At 33.5% G+C, this 13547-nt stretch overlaps 1 protein-coding gene across 1 annotated transcript; it reads right to left on the bottom strand.

The window, feature by feature from the left end:
* Positions 1-5602: 5602 nt before the first annotated feature.
* irx2a (iroquois homeobox 2a) lies at positions 5603-10202 on the bottom strand. The gene is made up of 5 exons (XM_088601045.1): positions 9747-10202; positions 8232-8634; positions 7147-7851; positions 6591-6656; positions 5603-6261 (listed from the first exon to the last, which is right to left on the bottom strand). The coding sequence occupies exons 1-4, from the start codon at positions 9981-9983 to the stop codon at positions 6604-6606; spliced, it is 1398 nt and encodes a 465-aa protein (XP_088457171.1). The 5' UTR covers positions 9984-10202; the 3' UTR covers positions 5603-6261; positions 6591-6603.
* Positions 10203-13547: the final 3345 nt, after the last annotated feature.

Genomic DNA, 13547 nt, shown 5'->3' on the forward strand with positions numbered 1-13547 from the left:
GAATCTTAATTAGTCCTGATACTCCTGTGCAAGAGGTTTATTCATTGCATTTCTTAACTAATGGCTGCTGTCAGGATATTTTTTCTCTTTGGGTTCTTTGGGGGATATCGTGTTCTCCTGAAAAGCATGACAGAAATGTAATGTGCATTGCAAAAAGGGCTTGTAGATGAGAAATGTGGAAAGTCAGTCTGACTCCAATTGGATCTAATGGTGAGGAACTGTTTACAGGGCTAATGAGAGCTTCTACAACAGTTACTTTTTATTCTCATGTACATCATTATACCAGCACATTAACATGTTTCTGTGATGAACCATTTCTTAAATAACCACATACAGTAGATGAAAATGCTTTGTCAACATTTTTATGCTTTAGTTGATCCAGAAGAGAAGTATCTCAACACATTTTAAATAAGAACATTATGTTAGGAAATAAAAACCAAAAAGACATCAGTTTAATTAACAGGTTTGTTTCAATCATTTTCATCTAATTGAAGAAAATGCAACAGGCATGACATATATTTATTTATACAACATGTACACATATAAAAAGACATCTGAAAGCTCAATTTAAATTTAATATCATGTATAAACTCTCTTCAAATGTATCCAAAACAACCTTGGCAAACCCATGATAACTATTTACTTTGTTATATTTCTGTTTGTCCTTAAAGAAAATGTTCTTACTAAAATACAACTGAGAAAGAAAGAATGAACAATGGGTTCTTTTACAAATATATGAAGCTGCTAAAAAGAAACAAGATAATACTTTCCTGGCATTATACTGTAATCTCTCATGAAAATGACTTCCTTTTAAAAACAAATCATCGCTACACATAGACTGCACATTCCATTACACATTTTATAAATATGATATTTGCAACTTGTTTCCCATTCAAACATAATCCTCTTCTGGAACATTTTTGTGGGTGTTACCATTTTCTTTTTCACTCTCCTGTCAAGCTGATCCAATAACAATTCAGTAAGGTTAGGTGACTGAAAATATTTTTCGGGTTGCTTCTCTGAGGATTTTACATTGTTAAAATATTTGAAATTGGATTAGACATCTAAACATAAATTATAGATATTATAGATATAGGTTTTTCTGTGCTGATTTATTCTGTGTTGTATTCTAGTCACAAAGTACTGAACACTGTATAAAACATGAATTGACCCATCAGCAAATGATTAATTTAATAAATAACAGGAAACCTTTGGACAGAATGAACTAGAGCATTTTTACACTTAATCTTACATTTCAGATATTATATTTAAAGGAAAAGCATATAACATCTGTTTCTATTCTTTAGTGACCAGAAAGTAAGTTATAATGACACCTAGTTTTTCATTTTTTGAGTTTAGACTTTTTAGAAATGTGCAACAAATATGTGCTTGCATATATAGTGTATGATAATAATGATAAAGCATTACAACTTCATACTCACCTATCCTTCCATAATGCAAGTAAAATTTACTTTGTGTGGGTGGTTAAACAACACAAACATAATTCGATCCACTACAGTCAATGTCTTCTCACTCAGATGTTTTTTTAATGTAATTTGCATCTCAATTACATTTTTCAGGAATAGCCAGTTCATGCTGCACCTTGTTTTCTCAAATCTAGAGATATGCATTATTTTTTTCCAGCATTGGACTTTTTAGGCACCTGTCTTGCTATAAATTAATGTGTACAGTATGTCATATTAATGTATATGTTAAATGTCCATAGAGTTCTTTGTTAATTATTGGTAGTTCATTAACACACAAGGATGTAGAAATCATTTTACACTTTGTGATTGGATGTCACAAATTTTGTACAAAACGTATTAGTGGTAAAACATTTTCAGTAGGATTAATACATTGTAATTCACTCTGTTTCGGATATGTACAGTATGCTTTTAAACTTCTGTTTTAGTAGCAACATACAGTATATTCAAACTATTCTTGCTAATATTACACATTCTACAGATGTAGGAAAAAAAACATTTAAAAATCATATTTGTGTGTTTCTCGAAGACCATGACTTAAGATTTCTGCTCCCGCAAAATAATTTAAAGGAGTTTATATCGTAATAGTCTTGTTTGGCTTCTGGTGAGAACAAATGTAGGAGATTGAAATAGTTCCTGCTATTTCGCTTCCCTTGATCTGCAAGGAGAAATAATATCTCTCCTGGCACCTTTATTAGGGGACAGACTTCAGTTTTGCTTTGAAAAGTCCGTTCTTTCTTTGATCTTCTTTATGAATACCATGTGCAACGTATAAGTTAGTAAATTCAACATTTCTTTTAAAGAGGCGTAATCATTATTTATGTTTAAACGTAAATGTTAGGTAATTAACGTTATTGTGCAAACACACTGAAATACCTCGTCTGTAAAATCAATAATAATAATTCCAGAACGTCGTACTTTGTGCGGTCGATGAATGATTTTATTCATCTGTCAAATTTACGTTTTGGGGAAAAGAAGAACAGAAACGATAGACAACCTAATAGCAATTGAAATGAAAACGTTTTTTTCCCTGAATTTATATCTTTATTTATTAATGTAGCGCCTATAGTACTTTATTATTAGCAGTAGAAGTTTGAAATAAATAATTTGTTCTGTTTAGTAATCAACGCTTTCAAAATTAAACATTGTATTACTTAAATTAATATTGTTAAATAAAATAGTTGAGTAAAATTCTAACAACTGTGGTACTAAAACACTTTACAAATTGCACGTTTCCAACCAAATACTTCTGCAGTATCTCCAAATTTATTTTACTTAGTCATTATCATATAATTAATTGATTAATCAATGCAAAGTATATCACAGTGACTGATTATATTTGCTTAAGACAGTTCATGTGTTGATAGATGATTGGTCTACATCGTTTGAATGTAAGTCTTCGTCTTTTGGAGATTCAGCGATTGGCCAGTTCGGGAATAAGAGCAAAGCTTGTTATGAGCATGGCCTACTGCAACCGTAAAAAGCGCTAAGAGACACTGCTGATTGTTTTAATTAAAAATCTTTACTCTTTCTATTGCTGTAATAAAATTTATTCTGAATAGACTTTCCTAAATAGAAGTACGGTGACCTACAGTAACTGAATTTCATCATTTGAATTAAAAAGTTGGTTGTACTCCTGAGGAAGGTGATTTGACTCTGGTCAATTTTTATGTTAACAGGAACAGTGGAAATCAATGAAGCAATTAAATGCTTTCAGATTGGAAAAAAAAGTTTCAAGCAAGAGGGAGCTGTTCATAGATTGTTCCAGCTGTCTACTACCGCTGTCACAACAACTTTCTTTCCTGTTTAATGTTTATATTTTGCAAATACAATAATATTGGTAAATAGAATGCTATGTTTCAGATTATTTGAATGAGAAAGTGAAAACCACTAATCAGCTAATATTTCTGAAATTTGGCGATTCAACGTGTTGAATGTAATAAAATACAAAGTCAATAATTGTTAATGATCAGAGGACGCGAAATTTCAATGCTAATAAACTTTGACCTTCATCTTCTGTAAAAGTTTTTTATGTAAAATGTATCTTTTCTTATGTCCTGTCATTCACTGTACCATTACGGATTTACCAACACCCCCATCTTAATTTTGTCGTAACCTATCAAATAATTATATAATAACTTCAAAGATTTTTGTTTTGCACAAGAACATATATCACATTTATTTAAATTGTATATTATCAGAAGCCTTTTAAGCATTTAAAGTATTTCAATACTTTATTATACCCCTCCTACTACCGTCTTTACTGGTTAAGCGACCAGCTTTTGTTTGTTATGCAAGGCGCTTGTATTTCACCTTACTCTGCTTCCAATCAAACAGAGGTGGGTGAAGTTCTTTTCATGTTTTCAAAGGCGGCTGGTGAGCTGTTTTACAGAAACAATAACTCCTTTTATTGAGAACAAATGTTGACATTTGAAGGGAGCAGAGAAAGGCAGAGTCTATAAGCAGCCCAAAGTGGAAACCGCCTCTGGTACTATTTGACAACAGCAGCAGTTCCCCGGGGATCCCACCTGAGATTAAAGCTTGAATTTCAATAAATCAGCTCTAATGAAACCTCTCGGACTGGCGATGGGATTGTTTGTCTTTCCAGTTTGAATCAGCGATCTACAAAGATGTTTGGACTTGGAAGAAAAGTTTAAGGGGATGGAAACCCCAGAGACGAGTTAACATTCATCTTAAACACGATTTGAATAAACTGCACTTTCCCTCACACTGTTTCTGAACTTTTTTTGGCTCTAAGGAGATCACAATATCAATCATCAACAACGGGTAACGTAAGATACACTAAACTTATTTTTCCCCTTTTTATGTTAAACGCCAGTGTTAATGCAAGACCAATTTAACTTTTTCATGTTGTATGTGATTCATTAATATTTTTTCTTTTTATATTAAGTTTTGTAAGGTTTCGTAATAAGAACAAAATACTGATAACGAACAGCAATCAACATAAAAACGGAAATCCAACCACTACCAATTTTACTGTCTTGTTGTAGTGCGTATTTTATTGTGATTGTTTTAATTAAAGCTATTGCATAAACCTATATGTATTGTCTGTGATTATAACAAATAGATATACACAGATCGCAACATAAAACTAATCAATATTGCAATACTGTAGTACTTCGAAGTTTACTGTTTAATTTTACTGTTTGATTGTGTACATTAGCACTCGGCGAATCTGCTTATCAATTCCTGAACTGTCACTTCAATTAAAGACAATTAACACTGATTTATAATTCGCAAAACTGTCATCCCTTTCTCTGTGTTTGTTAATCATTCTCACAAAAAAGTGGGAAAACTACATAGAAATATCAATATGATGTATTTATTCAGATTAGTTGTATATTACGTATTTTAAATAAATTTACCCTTTGATACCAAACTGAAATACAATTGGATTTTTGCTAATAAGTAAAACCACGTATATGTAAAATATATGCTTCGCTATCTGATTTTCTGTAAAAAGAAATCACCGTCTATTACTTCGAATAATAAAAACCTTAAGTCTGAGCTCACTTTCAAACGCCATGACTAATGGGGTCTGTGTTAAAGGCCACCAATTTTTACTATTAAAAAATCAGAATGGTCCAGCAATTTCCATTCGCAGACACTAGCCCCATTGGAGCTGGCAGATGTTTAGACAAGATTTTATAAATTGTTCAATATCGCCTCATAATGAACCCCAACTGACCGTTCTAAACTAAGCTAAAAACATCCAGGATCACTCCCGCTGGGATCTAATAATGCTCTCACCCTATAACATTATTAATCATTGTGTAAAATATATGAGGGCCTAGAAAATATGTGTATGATGGATTAAAGTACAATCAAAGGCACAGTTAACCTTTCTTGAGAGTAGAATTTTGAGTTAATATAATCCCTTAAAAACATTATTCTGTATTTTCTCCGGAAGAGTAGAGAAAACGTAATTATATCTGAAAACGTACCCTTGTTAATTCGATCATAAAGTCGATCTTATAAAGCCTAGTTACATCCAGTATTAATCTGTCGTGTCAGTTATATTTAATTTTTATATACATTTTGCTTTTTAACAAAAAAGTATAAACGAAACACCGTTTAGGCACAAATTAATTACTACATTTCAATCGACAGCAGCGACATGAATTTATTCTGCTATAAATAATGGATTGCACAACTTTGTCTTTACAGACTAGCCCGTTTTATTTACAATCAAAGATATAAATTAGTAAAAGTATTCTTGTTAACAACCAACAAAGATTGTGTAACTTGCCATTACGTTTCAAATAAAAACCAGTCATAATTTATTTACAAAACAATGTTCAGTTTCCATTGCAATACAACTTGCATAAATTATAGGCTTTTCGCCGTCATTACAAAAATAAATATCAAATGTTTTCCACTTTTTAAGAGTACTCAAGTTCGTCAGTCACATTTCTTCTACATTATACATCTTTTACAAATAGGTTTTACAGTAATTCTTTTCACACCTATAGTATACAATATACCGTGGCAATGAGCAATAAAGGGATCCTGAGAAATAACTTTTTTCAAAGTCACATACATTGGGAAAAAAAAAAAAACTACTTTACAAACAAATGCACATATGTTCAAAATAAATAACTGATTAAAATCTGTTGAATTAAAGTATAGTGCGCTGTTGTCTTCTTTTATACAGTGGCACAAGATGTGATCCCGAATTACATAATTGGTTTCATATAACAGAGGATTGAGGAATGATGGCTTGCCCGCTTTTTTTCTAAGCAATTGTGACACCTACCTGTGAACCAAGGAAATAAAAACCCAAATCAGCCAAAAAGACCCAGAACTGCACATGAGAATCGTTTCATCCTAACAATCTTGTAAATTCGTTGTTGCATTTTCTCAATCGTTGTACTTATGATGACCTACAACACGCACGAATTAGCAAAGGATGATATGATTTGCCAACGCAAATTAAATAGTAGTAGCGATAATAGTAATGATAATAGTTATAACTATTGTAGTTGGATATTTTATAACGTAAGAACACAAAAGAAAAATCATTAAACTGCTACTACTTTACAATGTAATTCACATGTACTGTTACGTTCTAAAAAAAGAACTTACGTGTGTTATGTTCTTATTGCCCTGATAGGTATGGTTGGGCTCCTACTGTGCACACTTCAGTGGTGTCTGTCAAAACAACAACCCCCATTTAGTCAAAGCACAATCATTTCAATTCCTCTAATTCCGACTTTTCACTAAGAACAAATTACGTTAGTTTTTTTTTTTACATTCTTCAAGCATTAACTTACAGCAATAGCTTACACCATGCAGTGGCGGTGTTCCGCACGACTTTAAGCTTCTTAGTATGACTTTTTTACCTTAATAAATGAATTCCTTATATACAATAAAATCTAAGTTTTAAATGTGCATTTTCGTTAATTAGGTTACCGTAAATCATCTTATTACTGTGGTATATTTTAGTACAATATCAGTTTCACTCAAAATTATGTTTCATGTTAACTGTAATTGACCGAATCTTAGCAACAACTGCGATTTCAATTTTATTAGACAAAAATAACAATACCTCATAATAATAATGCATCTCTATCGTATTCTGAAACCTACTGACGTATTCGAAACCTAATTCGGATAATTAAAAGTTCGTTTCTCTACCTACCTTTCTTGGACTCTAAATTAGTGGGCCTGAAGTGTTGTTCAAGTTGGTTTGGGATATTTTTTGTAAGAGAGTCATTGCTCTGTTTGTGAATAGAGGCTGTATTTAGTACAGTCTGATTGAGCCCCTCATTAGCAGCCACCGCAGAAGAATTATACCTCAAGATCCCCTGGTTTTGCAAAGGGCTGAAGTTGCCATAGTTTGTATAATTACTATAAAAAGGAGAAGTGTAATAAATTGGCCTTCCTAAGATGGAAGACGCTGGGTAAACAGTGCTGTTTGAAGACGTTGACGCAGGCGTTGATGACAGCGCGCTTGGGGGACAGTTTTGCCCCAAGTGCTGTTTTTGGTCCGAGGTGGCTATTTCTGCTAATGACCACAGTTTAGGTTTAATGGTCTGAGTTTGTGGCCCTGACGAAATTCTGCTGTCCAAACTAGTTTTGTTGTTGCTTCTGGACGCGTCTTCGTGGTGGTGGTGATTAAGAAGTGGGGCTTCTATCCCGGTTAGTGGCGATGTTGTCACAGGCTTAGGTGAGAGGCCTCGTTCCCGTTCTTCATTTTCTATGTCATTATCATCATCTTCACATTTGTCCTTGGTATCTGATCCAGACTCGCAAACGACGTCCCCAATTCTGCAACTGACTCTTTCTCCGTCAGATTCCGCTGAGCAAGAATGATCAGTGAGTGTGTCAACGTGTAAGCTAATACCTGAAATAAAGGGAATGTTTATATTTTATTAAAATCATAAGAAACGTTGATTATTGTAAATGAAAATGAACTTTTAAACTGCGTTCAGAACCTGAGGTGTTCATAAACAATGTAGATATTAAATAACAATAGTCAGCTGTGTTATGCGAAGTATCTACAGAACTCATCATATATTTGAGCAAAACTCCTATTGGCGGATAATGGAAAATGTTAACTGAAGTGAGAAAATTAAATTTGGAGATACAGAAGTAGAACATTAAATTATCGATAATGTAACAAAAAGCTTCAGGTGTAAAGATATCAACATAAAATCTATAAAATAGTAATCGGTTCACGTCTTCTTATCCCTATCTTTAACAAGAACTGTGATCCAGACTTACCTTCATCTTCCGCTGAAGTTTCGCTGTTGTCGTGGTTCTTTTCTGAATGATCGTCTTTCCTTTCCCCGTCCCCATCTTCTTCGTCCTCGTCTTCGCTTTTATTTCGGGGAGCCCAGGTCATTTTATTTTCCTTCTTCAGTCTCCTCCTGGCATTAGCGAACCAGGTGGAGACTTGTGTGAGGGTCATTTTCGTGATAATGGCGAGCATGATCTTCTCTCCTTTGGTCGGGTAGGGATTTTTCCTGTGTTCCTGAAGCCAAGCTTTCAGGGTGGCTGTAGCGTCTCTCGTTGCATTCTTTCGGTAAGCAGGATCATTCAGCTGGTAAGGGTATCCTGGGCTCCCATAAGGATGATAACTAATCGCCCCTGCCATTCCGGTTGTGTGAGCATCGTACGGGGAACCCTTGAAGATAATAAAACAAAACAAAAACGTGTCATAATTGTACGCGTTAAAATGTGTATCACTTTATTACTGATAACTGAAAAAAATGTTGTTGAAATATCAGACATGAATACCACACATTAGTTTATATTTATGAGCTACGACTGGTTATTTTAATGGGCTTCATAGCCATTAATCATTATTGTGAAAAGATGAAAATATATGGTTCCTGAGAGTTACGTTTTGATGCATTCTCAAAACAGTGTTTTGTCTTTTATATACACAGAAAATAGCGGCTTTTCTTAGCATATGACTGCACTAATGCATTACAAATCCAATTTGCAAATCAGTAGACATGCACCTTTTCAAATCCTTCAAGCGCCATTGCATTAGCATTTTAATTCACCTTTTCACGTTTAAATTGGAATGATTTAACTTTGCATAATCCCGAAGAGTTTAAAACGCTATTAAAATAACTTTATTAAAACGTCTTTCACAAAAGCGGAGAATTACTTTACATCCCCGGGTTTCCAATCATATTAAAAAGTGTTTTAAAAGAAAAACACATTTATATGATATATATATATATCATATATATATACTTAATGACAGATCAGTTCGTGGCATGTTTGCTTATGGTCAGGCCTACATAACTGCAGTTGTCTTCAGTATTTAGTGATATAAATGCAAAGATTTCAATACAGTTAGCATTACATTATGTGTATTTTGTATTGTTAATCCCATCCCTCTGAAAAGATGACGGGTTAATGATTTTGACAAGCACTTCAAAAGTAAACTAATGCGACCTTATTTTAAAAGTGGCACCAGTTTGTTGTTAATCCAACGTAAAGTCTCTGCTTTGATATAACAGCTATTTACACATCAATGAAAGTAATACTAAACAACAGGCCTTTGTGATATTCATATTACTAATTATCTTTATTAAAAATACGACTCTTTAAAAATATTGACTTTTCAAACGTCACTAGGACTTAGAAGATAAAACCTCTTACACACAGATTTATACGATTGTCAATACATCATATCCTGATTTAGCTGTGATACACTAATCGCACTGCAGTTCAATGTAACATTTCCTCACCATTACAATAAAGACAAGGAATACATTTTACCATGTATGAAGGGAATCCCGTAGCCGGGTCCGTAGTATACTGCAATGGACTTGTGAAGCCAGTTGCTGGAGCGGTAAAAGCTGCCGATCCTGGGTAGGGACTGAACGCTGAACCGGATGAAGACCTTGCCAGCTCCTCGCTCCTTGGGGCAGCCAGTGCTGACGCCCCGTAAGCTGGGCAAGAATAGAGAGCCAAAGAGCCCGGGGGCTGGTAGAGGTAACCCTGAGGATACGACATTGCTTTGTGTGTTTCTGTTTTTGTTTCCAAAAACAAAAAAAAATAAAAAAAATCAAACGATATAAAAACAACCAGTGCGTAAAACAATCAACATTAAAAGCGAGGCAAATAAAATCACCCACAAAGATCAGCAAAGTGCATGCATGGAGGAAACGCTTGGATCCCCCAGCGCCCGATGTTTTTAGTACTAAGAACTATGAAGTGAAGAGTTGAAGGAAGGAGCAGCTGAGTTTCTGAGTGCATTGGAAAACAGGAGCTGTCACTCCAGCTCATCTAAATATTCCATCCCCGCCCCTCACCCTGTGAAATGGAACACGGCAACCAGACAGCGCTGAACAGCAGAGAAGGGAGTTGCGTAGGTTTGCTTCTGCTAAATAAGTATTCTTTTGCGATTAATATGTGGATTTTATTTTTAAATAGTAAACAATTCTCTCATCGCAGAATGACATACCAGTTATTCAAACCGGAGATCCATTTTTAAAGCCTAATGTAAAAGCCTAACAGTGTTTTAAAAATGGAAAAAGCAGCTAAGTAGAAATACCTTTATTTATACCGGAGTTGCATATGTTTTAACGCCATTTATTTACTCTCATGTTTCTATTGTCAGTTTTGAAAATGTAATCACAGCTCACCAATTTCTGTTTGTAGCGCTGTAGTTTGCTTTTATTCTCTTCATGTTTTTATTCTTGCTTTATTGATGTAAAGGTTGTAATCAGAAAAAGAACAGCAAAATTATTGTTTTTGTTACTTTTAGTTATAATAGACCTATATGGTGTAAAGTTTCCCCATTTCTACGAGAACAACGACAACGACACAATAATAAAGACAATACACAAATAAATTAATATAGACTCGGTTATCTAGTTTATAATGATTTATAATAAGGCATGGTGTTATTAAATATCCAGAATATTACAGCTTTATGGTGATTCAATTTAAGCGCATACTGTATGTAAGCTACACGTAAGCTTAACCGCATAAAAAAAAAACAACATCTGTATGATCTATAAATTATTTCAGAATTCATTGAAGACAATTTGCGAAAATTACAAGTGCAAGCATGTCAGGAGTGCTGTACACCTGCAGTGTGTCAGCACTGCACCGAGCAGCCTGTGGGAGGTGTAAGCATTTTCAACCATTGCCCCTTATTTCTCCCGAATTTATATTGCCCACCTCGGGATTATATACTCCGGAGCACTTGCAAAACAAAACTGTAAAAAAACCAAACATTTACCGTATAATAAAGTCCATCGAAATTTCTCTTCACTACGAATCAGTTGTTAAAAAAAGCTTTGGATTGCTTTTCCCAAAGTAATTAAAGGGAGCTCATGTCATCATCATAATCATCAGCATCAACAACAATGTTGTTGTTTGTCGTTATTTTGTAAGTAAACATACATATACAATGGCAGACTAACACCTACAGTAATTATTCAATTTTCCCGTGCATTCTATAGTGTAGATTTCTTCCAGATAACAAAAGTACAAAACTGAAATCAGCCAGTTTTTGTCTTTAGGTAAAAATGTTGAACTTTTAATTGTAAAGTGTTTTTTAGGTATTTTGGTAGATTTTTTTTAAAAACACACATTGCGATGAAAAGGTCAATCTGTTGAAATTGTATTAGTGAGGAACATTATATGTGTATGCCATACGACAACTTTGAAAATGACTACTTTTACATTAATTTATAACAATTGGAACACAAATATATTGTTTTTTATGCACAACGTAAGGTTAAAAGTGTTATTTATTTACTTTGAAATGGATGTATTTTTAAACAAAAACATACAATCCCTTTCTCCACCACCTGGGCACTGCGGGAGCGACAGTTGCTAATCACCATGAGTTGTTTTGAATTTGTAGTTTATAGCCTACACTGTTAATAAAGTTAACGACAGTTTTTAAGACAAATTTTCTTTTGAGGGTAATTCCTTGTTATAATGAGAAACATTGTTTTCATCCCGATACATATACATTTTTAAATAACCACAAACTTTGTAAAAATCCCAGATGTGTACATGAATATTTAAGTTCTGTATTTGAGATCGATAAAAAAATTATACACACACAATTTTAAAATTAATTTTAATCAGGAGTGGACTTTAAATACGATGTAGACTATAAGCAGCTAGTTGCTACTGTTTTGCCCTTAAAGGTCCACTCAGAAAAACCGAAAGCATATTTAAGATGGGAAGTGAGCTGTGCTTTTCCCTTGTGGTTATATTCTTGTCTTGCAAATCTGTGCATTTAGAAGCACATTTTCTGATTAATGTTGAGTCGATAAAGAGGTTATACATTTACTGATTGTGACAGGGGGCGCTATATGTAATTAATATAAATATGGAATATTAAACTTTGGAGAAAAGCTGTTTTCAGATAAAATAACAAGTGCTACTGATTACATTTTGTATTATTAAAGTTAGTCATGTTACAGTTTTTGTGTTTAATTAGACCTTTTACCGAATGCTTAACAATGCGCAGCTGTAATAATGATGATGACAATAATACTAACCTACTCAATCATTTCTTATTGTTCAAGGAATATCCGATTACTTTGAAAAACTACTTTTTGCGTAGTCTAAAAAACTCCTAAAATAACTACACAGAAATAATCTAACATTTTGAAAACTGAAAAACTATAACAACAAAACCATTTCACATCGTATTTTAGCATCGGGTTATAACCTGCTCGCGTTTGTTTCAGAAAACTATGTTCTGACACAACGCATCCTGGCAGATAATTAATATTATTAACTGTAGGCTGTTGAAAAAAAAGTCTTCTACGTGTTATGATGTAAGTTATTCCAAAAGTACAAATAGTTTATTTTTCTAAGTTACCCTAAACAATGACATTAAAATAGTGGTGCAAGAAGACGCACAAAAGGTTTGAACGTGGGCGAGATATTTCGGATATCAATTATCTTCTTTTGTTATATTCACAAAATGCCCCGTTGTACTGGATTATCCTATCACTATTTTTCTGCCAATGAATACCTAACGTGTTTTTAAATGCATATAAACATCAGCTCAAGAACGTAGCAGTGATGAACTCAGTTTATTACATTTTTTTTCAGTCATTAATATCTGCTGTAATACACCATTAATCTCGATTTGCGGTGTTATTACCTGCAATCGTTTGCTACATCGTTTAAAACCTGTTAACTGTATGATAATGTTTTCAATTAAAAAACAGACATCTCGATCTTATTCTTCATGGAAAAGCAATCAATCTATACCTTTGTTTACACTGCAACAAACTTTTCCTACATCTGGAAAGCAAAAATACACCGAATATGAAGTTAAAGGCTGGATGTGTGTAAAAATGATTGAATTTCTTTAATTTTATATTGACCATCAGCAGTATTTTTACAACACTAAACCTTAAATTATTTTGTAAAGGCTCAGGCGCTTCATGTTTCATGCACATAAAAGAGAAAAAAAAGTATTTCTCCTATGATAGCAATCTTAAGATGTTAACTATATGTTACTCAATTTAAGATCGTCGCCCTCAAATTACTAAAGGTAAAATTAGCGGCTGCTTTTTAAAGCTTTTCATACAACAG

Source organism: Lepisosteus platostomus, chromosome 12 (assembly GCF_059453375.1).
Source record: "Lepisosteus platostomus isolate fLepPlt1 chromosome 12, fLepPlt1.hap1, whole genome shotgun sequence".
Classification (NCBI taxonomy): domain Eukaryota; kingdom Metazoa; phylum Chordata; class Actinopteri; order Semionotiformes; family Lepisosteidae; genus Lepisosteus; species Lepisosteus platostomus.

Coding starts and splice junctions, on each gene's coding strand:
- irx2a (XM_088601045.1), bottom strand. CDS start 9,983: ATGTCGTATCCTCAGGGTTACCTCTACCAGCCCCCGGGCTCTTTGGCT. Junction 8,635..9,746: donor CGGGATTCCCTTCATACATG/GTAAAATGTATT, acceptor ATTATCTTCAAG/GGTTCCCCGTACGATGCTCA. Junction 7,852..8,231: donor AACTTCAGCGGAAGATGAAG/GTAAGTCTGGAT, acceptor CCTTTATTTCAG/GTATTAGCTTACACGTTGAC.